A 26103-nucleotide genomic window follows, 5' to 3' on the forward strand; every position below is an offset into this window, starting at 1 on the left:
TATATGTCAGAAAAAAATGATATAGTAAAACAGAATATTTTTGTAAACAATAATATTTATTAAATTATCAAATTTGCTTCAAAATTTTAACTGTTGATATTTCTATAAAGTAAAATAAGATCAGTATTTCTGCGATGTTGTGCCGTCCTTCCTTCTGGTTTAGGTCGTTTTTGCTGACTCATTAGAGGAATCTATCATCTCCGAGAAAGACGACAGCATTTGACAAAATTTACTGGTATATATTACTGTCTACAAATATCAACTGATAAATTTTTTAAATAAATTTAGTAGATTTATGTTTATTATTGTTTCCTAAAATATTAATATGATGGGAATTTTTATTACGCTATTCAGAAGCCAGCCCATCAGCAACTTCAATCGGAAAATTATAACAGTCTTATTCGATAGGGGACAGGAACATTTTCAGTGAAATGATTTTTCTTTGCATGTTATATAATACTGCAGTAGTTCGCAACCTGATGTCATGTGGCCCGTTTATGGCCCTGGGATACTCTAAAAAGGGGGCCACATATAGAAAGGAGCCACAAATGGAAAGGGAAACCACGACAAGGGCTGACGAGGGCCACACACACAGAAAGTGAGGTGAAGAATTAGAGCTTTCAAGTGAAATATGTACAGTATACATAGAGTGTAATAATGCCGTAAGCAAACATGCGATACGATAATATATACAAATTAACTTACTCTAAACAACGAGAGAGAAGAGGACAATCTCCTGTTGGGCGATTTACGGACTCACTGTTGTTTACATTCTTATTTTTTTTTGTGTGTTTTAAAAAGAACGTATCCAATGACCCTTACTTTTTGCCTCCTTTTCAGAATATCTCGGAGATGGGAAACTGCATTGTCGTTGGACAGATTTATTGCTTGCTTTACTATGCTTTTTCATTGGTACATTCCTACAGAATTTTGTACGGATTCCTACATTTTACACATGTCTCTCACATTTGAAAAGTGAGGGACTTCTCATTTCTCTCTTCCTCAGAAAAAGATGCCTTCAATATAAGCTCTTGCTGTTGTATGCAATGGAGGTCCATCAGTTCGTCTATGGTCACCTCCTGGCCAAGCAGTGAGGGGAGAATATTACATACAATTCCACAGTACGTGTGTGTGCACGAAAGCGAAAAATCATCAGATTAGTTGTGAAAACGTGACTTTTTGCGCTTTGTTTTATCGGCATGTCTCATTGAAAACTTTGACAAGGTTTACATTGAAGAAATTTTTCGGAGATGATTTGCAATAATCTCTAATATAGAAGTAACAATGACCAACTTCTGAAAGCAACAATTCAATGTCCTATCTTGCTCATAGTGCTTATTTCAAAAGATTAGCAGCAAGTGACTTAAACAAATCTATGAATTCGGTTTAAACGGCATTGTGGCCGGATTGCTTTGCTGGCAGAAATTTCGAGGGCTTTGCCTTCAAGATTATTGCAGTGGAAATTCAATATAACGATACTCTGTGGACCAAGATAAAATATCGTTGTAGAGAGATTGTTGTTGTATCGAGAGATATAACGACTATTTAAGATTAGAGTATAGACCAGGGTCGCAACTGGGGGGGAAGCATCCCGGCATCTGTTGACCCTTGTGCGGGACCAGAGGGTAAGTTTTACAAATGTATCACTCGTATCGACGAATATGCATAATACCCAAGCGTCGTTGGTAAATTTGATAAATACTTGAAATTTATCGCCTTTTTCTGTAATTATGCATAATGTCCTAGTTTAATTTGTGAATTTGATAAACAAGAAAAAAATTCCAAATGAGTCTAGTATGTATGATGAATATAACCTGACCCCGAAATAATGGTAACCCATTGTACGATCGTACCCGATATATTGATACAATACATGCTTGAATTATCATGTATAGTAGAGCATATCATATAGTCCTATAGTATGATTTATCATGCTTACCAACGCGACGCTTGGTTATTATGCATAAGCACGTAAAAGTGATATTTTTTTTTATATTTAAATTTACCAACGACACTTGAGCCTCGTTCACATGTGCAATAAAACATCCCGGGAAGTTCCCGGTAACGGGAACTATAGATCCATCTTTATAAAGAGTATCGTTATAACGGGGTCTCACTGCAAATGTGAAATTAATGAGACTAAACATGGCTGTGCCCTACATGATATAGGATACAAGTCCGTCCTAGAAGCTTACTTATTTATATCCGTGGGCCACGTCTTCTGAGACGAAACAGCTTATATCTCCTAGAGGGACAAAGCGGGAGCCACGGTGTGTCTGGAGGTCCCAGGAAAGGATTAATTCATTTTACATTGATTCGCATTAATTGGATATTTTTCCCGAACGTAATCAACGGTTCGCGAGTTATTCCAGGATAAACGGATTTTCCTATGCACCTTGATCTCATCCAGTGAAAGCCTCCGATGTTTGTATTCTCAGTCTAAATAAAGGAAATGTGTATCAAAGAGAGCATCGCAGATAAAAAAAGAAGATGAAAGAAATGGATATTCTCACAATATCATTTTGAAGGATCTCGGAACAAGGTCGTTTTATCAGAAAGATGCAACGATCCTCAAGCCGGACGATAGTAGATGTAGTACAGACAGATCTTTACTTTATTCGAGATACGGACCGGACACGCCATTAAACGAACTACATCCCGTTTCAGAGTCCGTTTTTTAAGAAAGAAATTGTTATTATTATACGTCCAGGATTTAGATGTCGGTACGTAATAACTAAATGTTGACACGGGAAATTGAGTGTCACGCAAGGACGAAATAAGATGTTTCTCATCCTGTTGGCGTGAAACAAAATAAAAAGGTATTTATAATTCAAAAGGATTCGAGCGGAGGAAGAGTGACCGCCCCGTAATGTCCGAGTGATGGTTGATCGTTAAACGTGACCGAGTCTAACAGTAGGAAGATGTCTATATCCGGGAATTCAGCGATGGAGTTCGAGGACATCCTGGTGCAGGTCGGCGACTTCGGCAGGTATCAGAAGACCCTCATGCTGGTTTTCTTGTACCCGGTATCGGCGCTTCTACCGTGGTTCACGATGAACATTCTCTTTATGCTGTCCGTCCCGGAACATTGGTGCAGAGTCCCTCAGCTGGACGGTTTCAATCTGACGTTGCAGGAGAGGTTCAACCTTACGAGACCGCCGTCGGATCCGAGTTGCGCCGTTTACGACGTGAACTACACGGAGATCTTGAGCTCCGGGAACTCTACGATACCCGAGGGGTCTCCGACCAAATATTGCGACCAAGGATGGGAATTCGACAAGACCAATTATGACAGTACAGCGGCCACCCAGGTGAGTTGCAAACTCCAATGGGGGTTAAGTATCTTTCTCTTAACTTGGTATTTTTCAATCGGTGACAAATTCTCTATGATATTGACATTTCTTTCTAATGAAGTTCAAAATATTAATGAGCTCAAATTTAATAATAATAAAAGAACTTTGAGATTTTTATAACATCGGTGTATCAAGTAATTAACTCGAAAAGCAGATGTCCAAGTAATATCTCGGATGAAAAGACAAAGCACATAAGCAACAGTATACAGTTGAATGACCTGAATACTGGCATTCATCAGCGGAGATCAGATGACTTTTAATTCCAACCTCACTTCGGCATAATATCCAGAAAATATCTGTGTCCTTGATATATTGGGTAAGCAAGACTACCGCCTCTACTTCAGCTCCTCACGCCACAGCGCATGAAATAAGTCGTGTCTCCAGTGGTGTAGATGGTAGTATGCTTGCCCGGTTTGCAAGAGGGCCTAGGTTCGAGTCCCGGTGCAGACCAAACGAGATTTTTTTTCCCCCGAGTTCACCTCGGCATAATATCGAAAACTATCTGTTCCTTGATTCCGGAAGTTGGTTTGCAAAGTTATTCTAGAATATTTATTTTATTTTTTTTTTGTCAACGAAATGACAAGTTTTTTTCGATTTCATTTATAATTGCTCCAATTTTGAGAAATCGTCTAGGGATTCTAAATATTGATTCAAAAAGTGCAATATTTATCCGTTCTTGACCTTACACTTGGGCATAGACGTTAACTTGTATCCGGCCCGTGATAGGGTGAGCCCTAATATTTGGCACCATCTGCACAATATCTATAGAAATATTGGGGTTTCGGTCCCTCCTCTCCTAACATTTCCAAATAAATTTATGTCTTTGCAATCGTGTGAATCCTTTTTTTTTTTGGATTCGCGCTATGCAACATAAAAAACAGAAACAGACCATAGCAGGGATACTTGGAAGAAAACTATGGAAGAAGTCTATATACGTCTGAAATTCGACTTTGTAAAATAGAAGATATTGTATAAAGGTGTCATTCAAGTACTACGTAAGCAGATTTTCAGCCATTTTTGACCCCCTCCCCCCCCTTTCAGCAAAAGTCAGCAAAACACTGACCTTCCCCCCCCCCACCCGTCAGCAAAATTTCGTCAGCAGCTTAGAATATTTCATATCTTCAAAAAGGGGTGGTTGATGACGTAAGCAACCTTCAAAACCCCCTCCCCCCCTTGTCATCAAAAGTCAGCAAATCCGAAGCCCCCTTCCCCCGATGTTGACGTAATACTTGAATGACCCCAAAGGTGGATCAAACGAAAACGAAACAGTGGTTATAGTTTGCACAGTTTTTGTATGAGTGTGGCGACATATTTATATATAGGTACAAGGAAGGTAAGGAAGGCACCTTTTACTGAGGTATGGACTTGCCTTAGGTAATCACTCAGAAGCACGTGATATGTGCTGGCGGTCGGCCAACAGTGTTGTCCGGCAAGCAATTGGCTGTTTTTTTATCTGCGTCTTTGAAGACCTTTGAAGACCGGACACACACCGCTTCCCATCTTGGAGAGATATCGAAACGTTAACGAAGGATGGGTGTATCCGGAAAGTTTTATTAAAATAAAAGAAAAATAGTCACCTCAGACGAAGGCAGCAAAAAATAAAATAATTTACATAAAAATTGATCGTCAACTGAAGTCATATAACAAATAATTAAAACCTAAACAATCAACACCAATCAAAATCATAAACGGGATTTATAAGATGGCGGTGTATAGCCGTCCATCCCATAACGATAGTAATCGTCAATTGATCGAATGATTGCCGATAATCTTGGAATATAAAATTTCGAATCACGGCGAATTAGCCGCAGATCGTCATCGTCTAAGTCGCAAGTCATTACAGGAATCGTCATCGGGTGAACTAAGATCAGCAGAATTCATTATAGCCGAGTAAATCACACTTAATTCGTCCTTGGCATCAGTGACTTGATTTATCTCCTTGCAGGTGAACTTGCTTCGGTTTTCCATTTATTGGTTACTTCTGTTGACGCCGACGTGGTCGAAGATCATATTTCCTCTTAAGATCAATCCCTGGGGCTCTTGAATTTATCTGCGTCTGCAGAATGTTTGCGAGTAAAGAAGCGCAACGTGGTGTACTTTTTTTTAGTGGCTGCTAGAGTTTGCGAAGTTCATCGGTGAAAAAAGGCAACGTACGGGGAACATGCGCCGTCATTCACTCGTATGCTCGACTGTCACAAGCGTTTCTCCCTGTCACTCACATTTCTGCAGTGGAGTTTCTCTTTAATGACGCCACGAACGGAATCGAAACTCACTCCCACCTTCTTGTTGATGTCTCTTCTGATGCTTTGTCTGTTGCAGCTGATAACCTGGTCGACTTCTTTCACCAAAGCGTCCACCCCGGCCACGTTGCGTATGATCATTCACAGACTCCAGTTTCTCGCAGAAACGCATGTGCCATTCCTGCATACGAGTCAATGACGGTGCATATTCTCCGTACACTTCTTTTGTTCGCCGATGCACTTTGCGAACTCCAACTGCCACGAAGAAAAATAACACCACGTTGCTCTTTTTTACTCGCAAACATTTTGCAGGCGCAAATGAAAAAAAAAACAACAAACAACCGATTGCCTGCCGGACGATACTGTTGGCCGACCGCCAGCACATATCACGTTCTTCCAAGCGACTACCTCCATTCCCCAGTAGGGGTTGACTTCTTTACCTTCACTCAACCGCTGCATAGAAATGTCACCACACCCATAGAAAATTAAACCGAATTATAACCCTTGCTTCATTTTCTTTGGCTATAACATAATGTTTTCGTTTTAAGTTTAGATATAAAAAAACATTGTTTCACGAATTTTAATTATCTTCCAATTATAAATAAAACTTTCACTTTTTTAACTACAATAAATTGTTTATTTAATAATAACTAAATAATTTTTTGGGATTTTATTTTAAATCCCAATTTGGGTAAGTTAATTTTTTTTTAAAATATTATAGAAGGGAATTTTTAGTGAATTAATTTCTCTTGCTTTTACCTGCTGTAGTGGAATATGTTTTGCACAGACGGTCATTACGTGAGCATGATACTGACATTGGCTAGCGTTGGTGGCATAATCGGCACGCCGTTTTACGGAGCTCTCGCTGACAGGTATAAATAAATATCTTTCAATTTTTTTTGAAGGAAAATTTATCTTAAAATAATTAAAAGGCATAGACGACGAGATATATCGACATAGATATATCGACTGTAGCGTACTGTACTCGATGTTGACGACATTGATGTAGGGCTATTTCTAAAGCAGGGATTTTTGTAACACTTATAGAAAGGCCGGACTATACGTTATACCTAACAGGACCACTGGCAGTCATTTCGCGCGACTGTCGCTTCTTTTTAGTGCAATATATTTAATCACACTAAACTTTTACAATAAAAAATAACAAACATTATCCCACATGTTCAATTTGTTTATTTTGAAGAAATTTGCGTTTTCTTATGCATACAGGGTGTCCATAAAATGGCTTTCCCTCTGTAAATATGAAAAATTAGAGGGCAACTGGTGACAAGATTTGCCATGAAAAAGGATAGATGAACATTGCATTTGCATCACATCGTACATTGCCGCATTTTGATGATGCACACATTTTTATATGCATATCACGGTCTTTCTTATTCTCTTTATTTAGTTGTTCGCACACGCTATGGATGACATATACTATTTTGCCACTGTAAATTTGCAATATCGAGGAAAAACTAGGGCACTATTATAATTTCATACTAAAAATCAAGTTATTAAAAATATACTATTAAAAAAATACATCTTTGTCTTTCTGATTATCTGATTCAGACTAGTCACTTCCAGAATCGCTACTTTCTCTTTATGGTAGACATAGCAAAAAATCATTATTTTCGTTTTCAGAGTATCGTAAGTCTCCTCAGCCTCAGATTTATTGTCCGAAATATCATTCAGCACCGATGAAATTAGACTATTTTGTTCTAACGCATCATTTTTCTAAGAAACATTTACGCAAAGTGTGAATGAACCTCTGTTTACTAGGAAGCTTCCAAAGCAGATTGTTGCATGAAGAGTTGTTGCGAAATGTCAAACCAAACCAAAAACTGAGCTTGTCAGGTGAACGATCAGAGGGAAAAAAAAAGGTTTACTCAACTTTTAAAACAGAGGCTATAGCTGAATAAGATATAGGGTTTTGATTGTGGATACAAATACAAATACAACGCCACAACAGGTAAAATGCCCAACGAGGTGGCCAAGAAAAAGATGCCATAATAAAATATGGACGTCATATATTTCAAAAATATAGCAACCCAATTAAAAATGCAATTAACAAAAATTATAATCAATATATACACATGATAATATATACATACATACAATACAATATATACATACTGTCCCTGTCAATAGACTCTTCAGATTGCCCAGTAACATAATGTAACTAATAGCATTACTTTATTTATTTTTTTCTTATTGGTATATTACTCGTGAATATATGTTCTGCTGCGTGTGCCATTAGGGAATGATATGGAAATAAACCTAAAAGCAAAAGTTTACATCAACGCCCACCACAAGGAGAAAACATGCACAATTCACGTAATGACAGCCAAAAATGACTGCTCTTGGCCGTACAAATCCTTGAATATCTTCAAATTTCTGTTCACAGAGACAAGTACGGAAATAATGGAAAGACACCAAAAATGGTGTGTGTACGTCAAATACTGTGGAGATTATAGTGTTTTCTAAATCAAGAACCGTCAAAATGACTGCTCCGACCGTTCTGGTAACTTTTTTCAGGCGTGACCCAAAATCAACGGAATTTGATCATTCTGTTGATTTTGGGTCACCCTTTTTATGTTAAAGCGCTCATTAACCACTTGCCTGATGGGTTTTAAATCGTTTTTTCAGGGTCTTTTTCATTCTACTGACATGTCTATGACTGAAAATAACAGACAATTACAAAAAATCGTATACTTAGTTTTTAGTTTAAAAATTCTAGAATTTTAATTCATCATTACTATTCTTTTTCAAATAGAAAAAAAAATTCTGAAAGCTTTTATTTCAATTTTTTTGCATGGAATATGAATAATCTAGTTTTGAGATAGATTATGTAACACTGAACTACCTTATGTATATATGTAATTAGATTACAAGATTGTATATATAGTTGTCACTATGTTACTGTTGCATGAAGCCATAGCGTTTGTGCGGATTTAGACAAATGTATACTTTTTATTTGCGCATTTTTTGGGGTGAAGATTTGGGGACGGCAATTTGTTTCAGGGGGAAAAATTAGTTGCACATGTCGCCACCAGGCGTTTTATTTAGAAATGACACATTTAGGCAAGCGTTTACAATTTTAACAATTTTTAAACACTTTTACAATTGTTACTGCAACAAAAAATGTTCCACATGATGGCCATCATTTTCAGATACCAAGTGAAATCGCAAGATTGAATGTTCCACAATTGACCGAAGTGTCTGCGGGAAAATGTTCAGCACGTGGCCTGAAATGCTGCGTTTAAGGTCAGGTAAAGTTCTTGGATTGTCACAATTTACCAGACGTTTCAAATGCCTCCAAAGCCAAAAATCACATGGATTAAGGTACAGGGATCCTGAGGCCATAGATTAGGGAGGTGCCGGCTGATGACACGTTCTTCTGTAAAACGTGTTTTAAGAACATTTTTAACACACACTGCATTAATATGTGGAGGAGCTCCGTCTTGCATAAAGATTGCGTCTGCAAGGCAGTGACGGGCTTGCAGAGCCGGAACAATTTCGTTCCGTAAAAGCAATGCATATCGCTTCCCGGTGATCGGATATGTCCCTGGACCTGTAGAACGTAGAAGTAGGGACCGAGAATGAATGATACTGTAAATCCACACCACACCGTCACTTTTGGTGAATGCAACGGAACCTCTAAGATAGCGTGCGGATTTTCTGGTTCCCAAATTCGACAGTTGTGAGTATTGACCGCACCATCCAAGTAAAAATGCACTTCGTCTGTCCAGATGATATTCCAAAGCCATTCTGAGTCGAGCTCAACGCGAGCTACAAACTAGTGAGAACCAGAGTCAAACGCTATAATCATGCGGAAACAACCGCTGCACAAGTGAAAGTTTATACGGATAATATCGGAGAATATTCCGCCTAATCTTATGGACAGTTGAACGTGGCCTATCCAACACACCTGTACTACCACGAGAAGAATTTGAAGCGAAACCTCCTCTACTGCGTCTATAGAAATTGGTTTTCTTCCTCTTCCAGGACGAATAGCCAACGATCCTGTGGTTTCAAATTTCGTTATCACGCTCCGAAGGTTTTTAACATTCATTGGACCTTTTCGAATCCGCTTCCAAGTCCGATATTTTCGTAAAGCAGTTACTGCAAATTTGCTATTTTGGTAAAACAATTTGACCAAGAAAGCGTTATCTCGTAAACTTATCATCATTGTGAGCAGCAAACACATTGAGAAACAAGATCTCCGCGAATGTTTCTATGTTTTATAACAGCTGCTGCGTGACATCGCATAAATTTACATGTTTACTACAGGTATTCAAAGTTAAACGCTCTCTGGTGGCGACATGTGCAACTACTTTTTCCCCCTGAAACAAACTCCCATCATGAAGTCCTCCACAAAATTTCACAATTTGCTGATGACTGGATTCGCCTGTAGGCTACTTTAAAATAGGGTCTTTCAATTATGGACGCCCTGTATATGACGCTCTTATTGTAATTTACAGATCAAAAACGGAATACATTTTTACAAAAAAAAATTAACTTTTTTTTTTAATTTGATCACTTTATGTTACATTCATGCTATTTTAATCGAATATTGTCAAAAAATTAATTATATTAACAACTTGCCAACAGATGGCAATACCTTAAAACAATTTATACGTAATTATCTGAATTATTATCATTTTTACTGAAATAAAATTGACAAACCGAAAACGACAATCACCACACGGTCTTAGAGATAACTGAAAAAAGTAAATTGACTTCACTTTACAAGAAAATTTCGAAGGCGTCTGATGATCATAGTCCACGAATCCGAAATTGTTGCGCCTTCCAGGGCTTTTATCAGGCTGACACACCCGCAGCAATTTTTCCCATTAAACTAATCAGATTCAGGAAGATTTACGCCTCCGAGCCGCATGTTCATGATAAAAGTAAAAATATTAATTGCCAGATAAGAGAGCAAAAAATTCATTACTTTTGTTGAAATTTCTGTTATTTCGCAGGTTCGGTCGCAAACCGACGTTCTTCTTCACGGTATTCATCACCTGCGTAACGGGTATCATCTCAATCTTGATGACCGATTTCACGGCCTTCGCTGTGTTCCGCCTGCTGAATGGTACCATCATGCCATCGATCTTTCAGATACCATACATCATACGTAAGTATGACGGTTTCAACGTTAGTATCAGCGGAAGTGGGGGGGGGGATGGTTCCACTTCGGATTTTCACTAACCATTTGTGCGTCTTACTCCTAGTTTTGGAAGTTGTCGGCCCAACGATGAGGACCCGAATCAACGCTATAGCGAATGTGTCTTGGACCTGTGGACTCTGCCTTTTACCGCTTATCGCGTGGCTCAGTCGAGGGTGGATCGTCCTCGGTCTCATCACTTCTTCGGTGACGGTGCCGTTTCTGGCTTATTGGAAGTAAGTGCCATCAAAAATATATTGCAATAACTAACATAACGTGGTATTATCATTCCCCGCTTTGTTTTGTAATCTTATGGATTCCCTTCGGAGTGGAGGGGTGGTGTAAGCCAAACTGTGCTGAAACCACCTGCAGCAAGGAGGAGCAGCGTCGTCCTAAAAGCATTGTGGGACAAGGGCAACTTGATTTTTCTGAGTCATTGATTGTTTCTTCATCTGACTAGAAATGTCCGCTTTTACATGCTGAATCTCTAAAATCTTTAGCAGATCTCATTACCATGACCAACGCCCCCCCCCCCCTCCTTCCGTGGTCGTGCTTGGAACGTTCTAGACCAGGTAACCAACATTTTCCCAAGCCGTGCTAGAAATTAAGATTATTTTCGATGCGCGTGTCACTCCCCGGATTTTTTACACGCATATTCATGCGTCCCGTTTTAGCGGGGCACGATAATTTTCCTCACCTTCAAAAAAATGCTGTCCTATTGTATATATGTATATATATGAAATATATTGTTGTTCGTTATTTTCACATAAATTAATAAACTTCCGGATACACCCATTCTCCGGGATTACTTTGATAACTGTTTGAGATGAGAGATGGGGTGCGCCCGGTCCTTCAATGTTCAATTTCCTGTTGTGTCATAATGTTCATCTTGCCACACTTCTGAATACGAAACTATTTTCATTTTTTGAGTAGTAAATCTGGGGAATTGTGTGTGTATGTAAATTGATAGTTCATATTACCTACACCATGTTGGGCATGGGCACTGAAAATTGAGGGCTCGGGCTACTTGCTCCTCTTCCTCCTCAATAAACTTTGTAAGAAGGCTGAGCCTCGCAGGAATTCATAATTATGCAATGCAATGCATTACGCCCCGAACATCGTACGAAAGCCCCGAAGCGAACGTCCCCGAATATCGTACGCATGGAACGTCCAGCAACTTTGACCCGAAAAACGGAAATACAAACAGAAGAGCATCGAATAAAAAGTAATTATTATAATTAATTAAGAATATTTACCTCGTACTAAATATAAGTTTGGTAGACTACAAGGCCGCTCGTAACCTCCATTCATAATAAAATCATTGTTCGAAACTGCTGGAGAGAATTTACTCGATTTTAAAATGAAATGGAATTTATTTAATTTTTCAAAATAACTTTGCGTGCTACTCTTGATACCACGGCGTGGCACTTGTGACACGCGTGCAGCGGGTTGGCCACCCTTGGCCTAGATGTTAAGACGGCACTGAAGGGGAGTAGAACGAATTGCACTAGAACGGGTCAACATCGCATCTACATTGCACTATTACACTTACAACAGGGCCGTAAAAAGTCTTCGGTAGATAGGCCTTATACCATTCCATGTCAAAATATTATGCTAAAGACATTCTTCATTCTTCTTGAAGGCATGTGCTACATTTTATAGGGTAGCAAAATTCTATAGGGGACAAGTTGATGGATTACAACAAAAGTACATGTCTGCAAAAGTTGAGTATCCATCTAGTTAGGTTAGTCGTGGTGGGGTCAGATATTTGACTGCACACAATGGTGGAAGACCATTCTGTGAAAATGACCATGTAATGTGTTTAGTGGCGTGCACGATAAATGAACTGCAAATGGAATCTTTGGACTTCTTAAACACCGGGATATTTTGCGTGCCTATAAAATTATTACCTAAAAATATATTCAGAGCCTTTTGTCATCCTTTCAATTACTATAGGATTCTGCCAGAATCACCGAGATGGCTTCTGTCTCGCGGTAAATACGCCGAAGCGACCGAGGTCATGACGAAGATCGCTGATAAGAATGGAAGTTTGATCGAAAAAGAATTCCTGTCGACGGAGTTGAAGGTAAACGATCATCTTCATAACGAAAAAAAAAACTGATCGATTTCCTATGTCTTTTCTGAATTCAGGGTGCCCCAGAACTCTACTGCTGGAATAAGAGGGGTGATGATATATCGCTGAAGACAAACAATTTTTGCAATGGAACCTATGGTCGGGACCTACTTTTCCGAGGAATGCGTGCGTTTTTACAAATCAGAAGTCGCCAAAATATGTAAAATTTTCTTACATCATGAGAGACAAGGAAAATCATCTCACCAAAGAAAAACCAAATAAAATCATCTCACATCTTTCTTCTCCAACGTTATAATACAGGGATTGTCAACCCTTTTTAGCCGTGACCCAAAATCAACAACAAGAGCAACTTAGCGACCCATGGGACAGTTTGTTTTTGAAAATTAGTGAAACCAGTGATGAAATATGCTCATTAATAACAGTACTCTAAGTATATTTGTATGACTTATATACAAAGACGCTTTCGAGTCACGTTTCATTCGCGACCCATAGCTCAAGATTCCCTGTCCGTAAGTGGATTTGTAAGAGTCATCTCGGGAGCACCTGCAAGTCGAGTTTGGGGCAGTCCCCTGCGGTCGTGACCCACAGGGTACGAACCTCTACAATAATGCATATGTGGATGGGAAAATACGTTTTCCCTCTTACTGCCAAGGTTTACTTTAGGATTTATTCTCCATTTTTTGGCACTGGTTGCTTAAAGTTCATGTTAACATGCACTTAAAAAAAAAAGCATTTGCGACCATAGGTACTTTTGAAAAACTTTTCGTCTTCACGTGTATTATCAACCCTCCCATTTAGATGGTAACGTTCTGGAACACACCATGGATATATCTCTTACATTTTTCTTTTCTCTCTATATAGACAATAAACGGAATGTTTATGAATTTATTTTCCAATTTAGAATTACGGAGAACGCACTAGAAAAGAGAAACAGAAGATGATAAATTCCGTTGACACGTCTCCGAATGCTCTGATGAAGTACCCGAAATTACGTAATAACTTCCTCATAATCACTTTATGCTGGTAAGTCTCTATCGAGCATTCTTCCAGTAATTCAGTTGTTTCCAAGTATTGTACAACATGCTCAACAATTCTTGTAAAATTTACACCAGCGTTTCTCAACCTATGATCCGCGGACTAGAGGTGGTCCGTGACGGTGTCGTAAGTGATCCGTGAAGGTGTCATAGGTGGTCCGCAGGCAGACTTGATAATTCGAATCTAACTGAATGAAAAAAAAAATTTCAATTGTTTTAACTGATAATATTAATATCCATATGAGTTCAAATAAAAACTGTTCCTTCATACTTAGGTTCATCGTACCTCATTAAATGCGGGAAATTGCGATCCTAAATACGGGACATTACTGATTGTAGCGGAAAGATGTAATTTATGACAAATATACTACTGATTACTTCAGAAATGGGCGAAGGGTTGGGGAAGTAAACGGCTGCTATAAATCACAGGGAAAAAATATATGTTTGACGAAATATAAATATTCAAATGAATAGATGGCCATATTTCATTGAAGAAAAATTATTGGGAGAACTGGGATCTTTAAATGCGGTAAAATACGGGACGTCACCAATTGGCATTAAAAGCGTTGCAATAAGTCGGCAAAATCCCTAATTGTTGCTAAAACAGCTGAAAAATGAAGGGGGGGGGGAAAAAACGCGGAACCTGACAAATACATAAGATCAATATTTGTAGCCATAATTATCATAATAACTATGGAAAACCTGTTTATTCATGGTTTTACAAAACATTACAAATTTAAATAAGCATCGTTGAACAAATGTATAAAACAATTCGGAACAAGTAGAGATAATTGGATTGTCCCGGTTATACGGGACACTAATGATCTGTCGAATTGTTTCAGACATTTTACTGATCCTTGGGTTTAGAAAGGTTGAGAAACGCTGGTCTAGAGATAGACACATGAGTCGGCAACATCGGAGAGTTATTCAACAAATCCACCGTCTGCTTTACTTCCACGTGTGATCCGAGAAGCTGCTGCACGGATTATCATCTCAGTATAAGGAATTTATTAAAATATTTCTAATTTTTCTTAGTTTTTCTCGTTTTTCACCCATTGACCCCCTTTCACGATATTTACTTTCTTGGCCTCCCTCGTCGCAAGCAGACCTCATACAGGAGCGAGAACCTTCCTATTCATTAACGGGATTTCTGATTGAATTTATAGCGTTCAAAAAAATCCATGAATAACACCAATTTTCAGGCTACGGGGCTGGAGACCCGTCAGACTCCCTCTTATTGAGGTCCTACGGGCAGTTCCATTTCCTTTAAACTGAGAAAAACTCAGGTATATCTCCATGGGCTAGATATACCTGAGCCATGGGCTACTACCGAATGGAATGTGCTGGAAGTGTGAATAAGTGTGCCTAGCAGTCTGAGTGCGTATATAGTGCTGTGTCGGATTTTTCAGTGCTGCCATCTATGTCTCAGAAGATGATAATTTTTAACTTCATCTTCATACTTGCCCCACAAGTCTTCTCCTCACTTCTTTTGAAATCCCAAGCTGCGGTCTCCAGCCCTTATGTGCCACTGAGAGTACGTGCAATTTTTCTCCCTGGTCATTCGGTTCAGCTATCCATTTTTATCAAATGGTTTATACGTTACATCGACTTGATAGCTGTCTTCATGGAAAGAACGACGCGAGTTATTTGATACAGTCGAATCCCGTTTTAACGAATGCCGATATAGCGAAACTCTCGTTTTAACGAATACGTTTCTAATCCCCCAAATAAGTTTGCATAGGAACAATGCAAAAAAATCTGGAATACCTTTATAACGAAATTTCGTTATAACGAAGCGATTTCTCCGGTCTCTTGGAATTTGTTATAACGGGATTCGACTGTACTTGCGAGCAAGGGGCAAAGGGGCCACTGTACTATGCTAATTTTTCCGGCACAACCCTTCCTCTTTTGAGGTAACGGAAGTAAGTTGCTTTACATCAGTCCGGGGTTGTGAGCGGCTTTTTCTATCTGTCTATGTTTCAGAAGTAAAGTGAGTGACGTGTGATAATTTGTAAGCCTGTTGCACTCTGTAGTGAGACTTTTTAACAGGGGGGATCAGCTCGCATTCACGCTTCGAAGTTGGGAACAGCAGAAAACCCACTTCAGCCGACCACCGCTGTGGCACCGGTGGGGCCGGACCCGGGCTCTTGAGTCGAGGGGGATGAGAGAAAAATTTGAAGAAGGGAGCGATGGAACAAAAAGGTTCCAGAGAAAGTCACATTTCGCTCCCGTCCTCGTGTTGGATGGAGGAAACTTCCGAAGGGCGAATTAGGTGCCTTCATTCAGTGGTCGTCTTAGGTCCGATAAGAATAATGCAAATTTTTGTTGCCGTTTCTTGGGACAGTAGCCACAGAATTGATGGTTGCCGTTATGGTGACACACGAGCATCTACGCCACTCGCGCACCTTCTCTTAACCGCCTCCTAACCAGAAAGTGGCCCACCATTCTATCTCAATGAAGAGATTTTAGCAGGTGGTCGAAGAAGACCTGGGCCAATTCTGGAAGTCAAGCAGAGCCCTAATGGCATGGCCTTTTGTGAACCTAGCGTAAAGTTTGTTTCTGTGTAATGCTTGTTATGTTTCATGTTGTCATCTGCCGTCAATTTTTTTTTAACTTCGAGTGAAGTGTGATGATTGAGTAATTGTAGGAGGCCTGTTGATCTTTGTGGCGAGACTTTTCAATGGAGAGATCATCAATTGCGCACTAAAAATTTATATACAACGACGCAACAGGCAAAATGCCCAACGAGGTGTCTAATATATAACCTAAGTGGGATACGAATCTTCCCCAACCCCAAATTACCCGCAATGGAGCCTTCTCACACCGATCACCCTCCCCCCTCAAGCGAAATGTGAATATGATAATATTGCATTCAATAAATCCGTTGAAAATTACTTGTATCAATATTTTGGATTAAATAACAAATTCAGGAAAACATCGACTAAAAAATAAGGAAAAAACTGGACATTCATTTCAAAGAAAATGTCGAGAGAGAAAGAATGCCGGGAATGACTGTCCGGAAAACACGGGACACCGAGGGATGTATGGTCACCCCATCCACAACAATGTAGAAAAATTGTCCCTCCCAACAGCGAGCTCTAGATCCGCCCCCTGCCTTTGACACAAACCGGTTACGTCCGGACGGAAAGATGCCGACCCTTCTATTTTTCCTTGGATGGGGGAGCAGTCGACCCAAGAAAGAATAGGGCCCCTTTCACAAAGGACTTTTTTTTCCCGTCTGGTGAAGCTGATGCAGCCAGCCCAATGACCAACAAACGACGAACAATAACTAACAAAAGACTGCGACCGGAGGGCAAACATGGGACGGCATCTTTCCGTCCGGGTGAAGCCGGTGTGTATGTGAAAGGGGCCTCGGCATATCACCGGTTGAAAACCATTGGGGGCCCCCCCCTCAAATCCGAACTGGTGTCACTGAAAAACTGACGTGGTCTTTAAGCGAAAAGATATCTAGTGACAGTTGCCGTTCTGGCAGTTTCGAAGGTATTGCGCTGAACATTGGAAGGGAACAAGTATCCTTTTGAAAGATATCGAAATGTTTTAATGCCATCTAATGAAACATTTATCAAATACGAGTCATCAAATCATCAGAAAACTGTATAAAAATATTTCAAAAATTCAATAATGATTAATGAATGGGAAAAAAAATTAATGCATTTGATAGATTGTGAATTTTTTAATCTTATAATTTTCTATATGATATAATCATATACATTTATGTTGTTTTATGTAGTAATGAGGACTACTGTTCGTATCATTGAATTTTCAAGCGTCGTTTGTCGTGGGATTCGTATCTGTACTTGTTTGATTGTTCTCTCCGACAGGATAGCCAACAAAGCGGGATACTACGGGCTGCTTCTGAATGTCCCTAATCTGAACGGCAACGAATTTCTGAACTTCTTCCTGCTATCCATCGTCGAGATTCCTGCTTTCGTCTACAGCTGGTGGTTCATGGAGGCGTACGGGCGTCGCTGGTGCGCTGTACTGAACTACACACTCACTGCCATATCTTGCCTGGTACCAGTCTTCTTCCCAGATGGTTTGTGGAGAAATTCTTTCACTTGATATCATAATGTGTTGTACCTCAGGGTTTCACAACTGCGGGCCGGTGGAAGTAGTTGAACATTCGCGCGGAAATCGGGGAAATAATTTGCGGACTATAAATAAGAAAAAAATAAATAAATATTGGAAGAGTAGTTTACAGTTCGAAAGAATTCAGAATTAATTTGCAGACAGGAAAAATATAAATAAATGGGGATAAAAATAAATTTCAGAATTAATTTGCGGACCAACAAAATATAAGTAAATGGGAGAAAAATAAATTTCTTAGACTTATAGTGCGCGGACCGGCAAAATATTTGTGAATACAGAAAATAATCTACAGGCAGAAAAACAAAAATTAATCAATGAGAGAAAAATTTAATAGTAGAAGTAATTTACGAACCATTAAAAAATAAATGAGAGAAACTAATAAATAAGGAAATTCAATAAGAAAAGTAATTTGCGGACTGGCAACAAATAAATAGAAGGAAAAAATGATTGCAGAAGTAATTTGCGGAAAGCCAAAACATAAATACGTAAAAGAAAATATAGACTCAAGGTAATTTGCGGACCGGCGAACAATAAATGAATGCTAAAAATAACTCGCATACCCGCTGATGGCTATGACAGAAATTTAAACCAATACAGGGTGTTACTGAACTGATGGTCAGAACTGTATGGGGTTATGGAACGTAAATCAATCGGCGAGAGGGCGCTTTCCTTGGAAAGGAATCACCTTCTGCGGAAGGTGACAAACCTTTCATTCAGCTGTTATGCGTCGTCGATGTGACTCTTGTATTGCAGCTGGTGATCGTTCCTTTGAGCGTTTGTTGTAAATTTTTCAATAATAAAGATTCTTTATCATTTATTATTCGTCTTTACTGTGCTCCCCATTTTCACGACGCAAGTGCCCTCTCACGGCTCGCCGCTTGCTCTCCGACCCCACATTGTATGGCGAATGTATCACCCTTTACAGTTCTCACCATCAGATCAGCTACACCATGTGTAGATAAGTACACTATTTAAAACTAAATGTAAAATTACGTATTAGCTATATGAAATTTCTAAATTGTTTCGTGGACCGGTAGGGAATTCCTATGGACCATCACCGGTCCGAGGACCAGCGGTTGAAGCACTCTGCTGTATCTATCATGCTTTACTCGTTGTATATTCCTCACATTAATTTCTTATGAATTCCAGCTGGTGTCGTTCCTTCTTTACTGGGGAAATTCTTTGTGTCGGCCTCATTTATGACGATGTACCAGCAATGCGCCGAGCTGTATCCCACGACGCTGCGTTCCTTGGGAATGAGCATGAGTGGAACTATAGCTGAAGTTGTCACGCTAGGCGTTCCTTACATTGTGTATCTTGTAAGTGTTTGGCAAATCATGATATCATTCATCAAATATTCTTCAGTGGAAACATAGTTGGAGCAACGGCGTGTAATCTGAATGTGTCTCTTCTTTCTAAAACTAGGCGGTGTACGGGAAATACATACCATTTTTGGTGTTCGCCACTGTATGTGCGATGGCTGGTTTCTTTTCGAGCTTTTTACCAGAGACATTGAACGAGAATTTGCCGCAGACTGCTGAAGATTGCGAGAGTTTTGCCGCCCATCAGAGATTCTTCTCCTGCAACAGGTAAGGATGAAATATTTCTCTAAACAAAATGACTAAACGGTGGAACTTCTTTTCGAGAATTGAATTTATTGTCATCATTGCAATTTATGGAGGTCACACAATGGGGTATTGCAGTGATTCCCAAAGTGTGGGTAGCGTTAATGAACTGGGAGGGGGAGTCACGAAAGATTCTCCAAAATGAAAACGTCTGAACAAGAAATTTATTCTCGAAAAATAATGATATATACTGACATCAAAAATATATCAAACTAAACAGTGACTAAACTCAGCTGAGCAGCTAACATGTGCCATATAATGTAATTTTATCAAATTCTACATGTACAACGATCAATATTCTTACTTACACTGGGTGATTCAACAAGAATCTTTTGATTTCATAATTATATATATTCTAAAAATTAAAAACACATAGTGATAATTGTTGTTGAATATAAACTGGGAAGAGACATGGCTACGCTTTATATCAAAGGTGCTCAACCTTTACAAGAGTGCGGGCCACTTCACTGGTTTAAAAATGAGGCACGGACCACATAATTAAGTCATCTTGGTGAGTGTTACAGATCACTTAAGTTATTTGCAAATGCGCCGCGGGCGCTCACTTTAGTGATATTTAGTTGTGTCATGGTAACTTTGGTGACTTGGAACTGTGCGGTGGGTCATTTTGATGATCTGTAAATGTGGCGTGAGTCACTTAAGTGATGCGTAAATACGTCGCAGACACTTTTAACTGATCTGAAAATCTACCGAGGGCCGCTTGAGAACTTTTTCGTTGGACACTAAAGTAATCTGGAAATGTGCCGCAATTAAATTAAGGAATTTAGATATATGTTGCGACCTTCTTAAGCGCTCTCTTAAGAGCTTCTAACTGACCGCTTTAAGCGGTGAAAATAAAAAATTCCCCCATGTAGCGGGTTGCTGTTAATTGAAAATGACAACTTCTCGAGAGAGCTGATCTCCCCATTGAAAAGTCTCGCCACAGAGAACAACAGGCCTACAACGATAAGTTATTCAATCATTACACTTCACTCATAGTTAGAAAAACTGGTAGAGGATGGCAGCACTACACATAACAAGCATTATACAGAAACAAGCTTCACGTCAGGTTTCACTACACGTGCACGCGCATTCCAACATGTACCAATTCGTTAGAGGTCCCGGATAGGGAGTATGGACGAGGTACATGTATGGTTTAGTAGTAGTTAATTGAAAATGAATTGAAATATTCAACTCCGTTAGACGCTACAAGCTCAGTTATTTTCTTTAACGATTGGATTTTTCCCCTGTTCGTGTACAGCAGCGTTTCTTAACCTTTTTTTGCCCGTGGCCCCCTTTGAAGCATATTTTATTCCCCGTGGCTCCCCTGTCTTACCCAGAGTCTTCTACCCTCATCTAGAAGCAAGATCCTTTATACGTATTGAATTGATTTTTTCAGTGAATTTATACTGAATGGAAATTTTGCAAAGAAGATTGACCTCCAGACCACTGGCGTAGAATTTATTGAGCTCCCTGCTAATCCCAGTTCTATTCAGGACAGTCTCAACATCATGGGCACCCCTAGGCAAAGTGATGCTATGGTAGTCCCATACTTAGCCGGAAATAAACAGCCTACATATTTCCTACTTATTATCAAAATTTATTGCAATTTTCAAAATGTCATAAGGTGGGGTCACTTATGGACATGAGACAACAGGGCACGACCCCTCACAAGAGTGGGACTGACAGAGCTGCAGCCCGGGGCTTGATATGGTTTTCATCATTTTTTGTTTCTCACGCTATAATTTAATATAGAGGAGAGGCCTGCGAAAAACCCCATCCTTGGGAACCTGTTGCAAAATGTAGGCGGTGAGGCCTGGGTGGGTCCATGCCCCAAGACGGCCCTGACTTTGTGTGTCGTTTTGTTGGATTCTGTAAGTGTGTAGTCTTTAAAATATAAAAGCTTTTTCTTCACACCTCAATTTTTCTTCTCGGCTCTCTGCAGCCCTCAAAACCACCTGTCATGGCCCCGTTCTAAATTATCTTCCGTGGCCCTCTTAAAGTATCCCAGTGGTACTGGGGTTTTTTGTTCCATCACCCCTTCTTCTGAATTTTTTTCTCCCATCACCCCCCCCCCCCAATACAATCTAACTCAGGATCCTATATTATACCCGTAGCTTCTACCGCCCCCTTGGAACATTCCATCGCCCCCCAGTGGGCGTTAACGCCCACGTTGGGAATCACTGGTGTAGAGTGTAGAGTGATCATAACCTTGTTATTACGAGTTATCTTCTCCCCACTATGGCAAATTTATCACCAACCGCTTTTACAAGGGGACACCAGTATCGATTAGTGAGGGACAATGCAAGGTTATGGTGTCGCAGGGAATTTTTCTCTAATAGGGTTGTTAATAAATGGAATAGCTTACCCCCGGAGGTAGTAAATTGTAACACAATTGACACGTTTAAAAAGAAATACGATAAACATGTTGGGGTAAATCGAGAAGCTATCCATTCTTAGAATAAGACAACCATAAGTATTCTTTATGGGCATTGTATAATATTTTATCATGTGTATATATTGTTTATAATTTGTGTTAATTGCATTTTTAATGGGGTTGCTGTATTTTTGAAACATATGACATCCATATTTTTATGGGCATCTTTTTATCAGCCACCTCGTTGGGCATTTTGCCTGTTGTGGCGTTGTATTTGTATTTGTATTTGTATTTGTGATGCGTGCTGAACGAGATCTATTGAAAAAAAACTATTTTTCCCACAAAATCAACTTTTTTTTCTTTCACTGTTAAGTGAGGGATTTTTTGAGGGAAAGGGGGAGGAAAACCGGTTTTCATAACTTTAGCTTTCTTGATCACTCTCAGAATTATAGCATTGCTGCAGGCTTAAAAATGCCAAGTTATACGTTTTGTGCAACCTTCGGTGAATTTGGCATGATTCAGAAGTGAGGTCATGCATTTTTAATTAAATATAACTCCATAATTATTGGTCAAATTAAAAAAACTGGAAAAACTTTACACATTAGTTTTCACTATAAATTATTGGGTGTTCGACAGCATCCACCCTCCATATATAGGGTGCATAGGTAACAGGGCGCATGTCATTTTAATGGCGAACCGTTGATCCTAGAGGTATAGCTCCTGTTAGGAAAAGGATCCAAATAACGTGTGGTACTCAGGTATGTCATTCATGTTGCAAGGGGTTGTATAGTTATTAAAATAAGAAAATAACTTTTTCTTCATACGGGCATCCTGTTCGCGAAAACACAATTAGAAAGTTGTTGCCCGGTCCCTCCTGATGATAGAAGAAGAAAAAAAATTCACGTTTCCAAATGCAATATTCACTGAGATATTCGAATTCAAATACAGAGGGAAGTTGGGGAAAAAAACAGCATTAAATATGTGCAAACATTTTGCCCGCATTCAAGAAACTACGTCGGAATTAGCGTGTATAATTTTAATTTAATATAGAACATAATTCTATTTTATAAGTTAATTATTAAAAAACTGTAATTTTATTTTAGTCTTTACTTCTCTTCATGTTTGCAGGAGAAGACGGCCATCTTGCTATGAGCACAACATTGACTTTCCTATGCAAGAGAGTGTGAAGAGAAAACGATCTCATACGTGAAAGATATGGAAAAGTGTCGGCGTATATGAAGACCCCACTAAATATCATATTCATGTATACATATATAAATATGTACGTCTTCACGAAATAAAATTGTATCCCCCGTGTTCCATTATTTTTATGTCTGTTTTAGCGTACAATTTCTCCAACAAAAGCTTACTAACCATTTGAATATGATTATTGCTGTCTGAAGATATGACAGACAGAGATATCGTTTCTGTCGTATTATTCGTAGATAGATATCTTTATTTTTATGAGATTAGAGACAAGCTAATTGAGATAATTCTGATAATTTAAGGTTTCCGACTGCGTTCGTGATCCCTTTTCTATAAAATGGTACTGGAGTGAACTTTAATAACATTTTTTGTACCAAAAAACTGTTACAAATGTACCAAAACGGTGAAGAAAAAATAATAAATTTTGGACTATACACATGTATGATGTTTTCTATGAAGTCATTTTTATGTCAAATTTTCTAAACAAAATTCATGTAATATTCCAAACACGATTGCAAAAATTCCTACGAATGGGATGTTTTGTTATTTTCGCAGTACATTCAGCTAGTGATGATGCAGGTTATGCACCCATATCTAAAGGATTGTATGGTATGCTCATAAGTTACAGTCAAATTTGTCTGTATATAAAACAGTGTAATCAATGGCAGACCTTAGATTTTGGTACAGAACCGTACCAATATACGGCAAAACACCATATTAAATTTTGGTAATGATTGAAATACATTTCTAGGAATTATTTCCAAATCAAGTGAAATGTCAAAAATAGTATCCATCGTGTAAATTACGCGTTTAAAGTTTTTATTCGCGTGTTACTTATATGCGAAAACGCAACACTAGAGTGGGCGTAACTTCGGTTCTGAGCATCATATAAACAACACAAGAACCCAAGGAAACTGATATTTTCTGGATGGATATTATGTCAAAGTAAACTCAGAAGAAAAGTCGTCTAGTCTCTACCAGTCCCTCTTGCCAACCGGGCAAGCGTGCTACCATTTACACCACTGGATACGAGATCTTGCCTTCCTTATTTCACGCATTGTGGCGTGAGGCGCTAAAGTAAAGGCATTAGCAGCCTGTTTTCGAATCTCAACAAGCAGGTCTTTCAGAAAAAATATATAAAAATAGAAAATTTTTCTTCCAAAATTACGTTTTCAATGTAGTCGGTTACCTTAAATTGTACGATTTTGATAGGCCCAGCAAAACGGAAAAGTCATTACCATTTCAAAACGTACAGACAGCGTTCTCTTATCAGCGTTCTCAGACAGCGTTTAAAATTTACTAATTTAAGAAACTTGTCAGATAAAATCAAATGTCAAGTAGTTTCAGTACTTTCGAAGCAATTGAACGGCATGTTTCAGTATTTTCTGTTCATTTCCCTCCTATCAAATACAATTATCAGACACATACGGAATTCATCCACTTCAGACCTTTAGAAGTCTTTACGAATGACTGTTTACCCACGACCTGGTCCGATTTAATTGGGCTATGCATACCATAAAGTAGTTCATTTGGATAATCAACCCCAAAAAAAAAAAACATAATTGTTCTAAAAAAAAATCTATGAATTTCCAAACATACAAATTCTACAATTCGTTTTCACCTACCTCATCGCAACCGGCTCTATCAGGGCCGTCCTTAGGGGTTCGCGACAGGTACGGTTGCACCAGCCACCATGCTTTATGAGGGCCCGCAATAATTTTTTTGTTAGAGGCTTTCATTAATTCTTAAATTATTTTTTTGCACGTGTTCTGTGAATTTCCATCAAATATGGAATTATTTCTTCCGTTAATTCTGAACTTTCATCCATTGTGAAATTATCACTTGCACTAGTTCTGAATTTTTATCAATTATGAAATTATACCTTATGATAATTCTGAATTTTCACCACTCCCTTCTAGAATTATTTCTTCCGTTAAGTCTGAATTTTCACGCATTCTGGTATATTATCACTTTCATCAATTCTACATTTGCACCCGTTAAGGAATTATAACCTGCACGAATTATTTCTTTCATAATCAATTCTGAAATTATTCCTTTCATGAATTTTAAAATCAGTATCGAGAATAGTTTCTTTCATCATTACCTTCAGTGTTCAAAGTTGTTACCAGAAGGTAAGTTCAAAATTACCTTCAGTGCTGAATTTCCATTAATTTTTTTTTTTTGATGATTTACATTTAATATTGTGTTTAAAATTTTTTGCATGGACACATTTCTCACAGCATTATTTGTTTTCAGAAATAATGGATGTGTGCTGATTCCCCCACCCCAAAACAAAAATAAAATCAGGGGCAAAGAGGAGAACTACACATTTGTGGAGCCCCCGAAATTGTTGAGACGTGCCGGGCCCTCCGCGTCTACAAACCCGCACGGGTAAAAAGCTTATATCCCGGGAGGTGCAGAGCCTGGGTCGTGTCTGGTCTGTCGGGTCCCCGCGTCTTGTAGGAGCGGCTCTGATCTCAGCCCAACCTCGTCTTACTCGAACACTAAATTCATTCACCAGCTGCAGAAAGTTGTCGAGTGTGGACTTCTTTGTTACATTTTCAAAACGAACGGGAGGAAAATGGTGTTCGATCTTTTTTCGTTCCCTTCCCTCTTTGCCTAATTCAAGTTGGCAAAACCTATTCTATAATTTAAAATCACAAACTCGAAAAGGGTCTGTTTCTATGCAATGGAAATTGGTAATGATTTTGGGCGAAGTTTTCATTTAACTCTTGCATATATCGGAAACTGTTTGACACATCGGGACCAAATTATGTGTATGTACCGAGAGGTGTGGGGCCCCCCTCCCCTCATACTGCAGCAGGGCCCCTAGGCTGGGATAGTTGGCGGTTCCCCCAACCAGCTTTTTCACGGGCCCCTCTGTGGTTAATTTATAGTG

The 26103-nt window shown here is 39.0% G+C and overlaps 1 protein-coding gene across 1 annotated transcript; it reads left to right on the forward strand.

Moving 5' to 3' along the window:
- The first annotated feature begins 2509 nt into the window (after positions 1–2509).
- Positions 2510–23500, forward strand: LOC149081464 (carcinine transporter-like). Its single transcript, XM_089238389.1, has 10 exons — positions 2510–3311; positions 6362–6465; positions 10576–10730; positions 10828–10996; positions 12717–12846; positions 13757–13878; positions 17732–17946; positions 19149–19318; positions 19425–19588; positions 23127–23500. The coding sequence occupies exons 1-10, from the start codon at positions 2922–2924 to the stop codon at positions 23206–23208; spliced, it is 1701 nt and encodes a 566-aa protein (XP_089094515.1). The 5' UTR covers positions 2510–2921; the 3' UTR covers positions 23209–23500.
- The last annotated feature ends 2603 nt before the right edge of the window (positions 23501–26103 follow it).

Source organism: Pholcus phalangioides, unplaced genomic scaffold, assembly GCF_987345545.1.
Source record: "Pholcus phalangioides strain wild (caught in Gottingen) unplaced genomic scaffold, Ppha-v1.0 ptg000010l_1, whole genome shotgun sequence".
In the NCBI taxonomy this organism is placed as follows: Eukaryota; Metazoa; Arthropoda; class Arachnida; order Araneae; family Pholcidae; genus Pholcus; species Pholcus phalangioides.

Bases quoted from the DNA above. Each gene is read 5' to 3' on its own strand.
- LOC149081464 (XM_089238389.1), top strand. From the start codon at position 2,922: ATGTCTATATCCGGGAATTCAGCGATGGAGTTCGAGGACATCCTGGTG. The intron at 10,997-12,716 runs GTAAGTGCCATC...CAATTACTATAG, and splicing joins CCGTTTCTGGCTTATTGGAA to GATTCTGCCAGAATCACCGA. The intron at 19,589-23,126 runs GTAAGGATGAAA...TCATGTTTGCAG, and splicing joins AGATTCTTCTCCTGCAACAG to GAGAAGACGGCCATCTTGCT.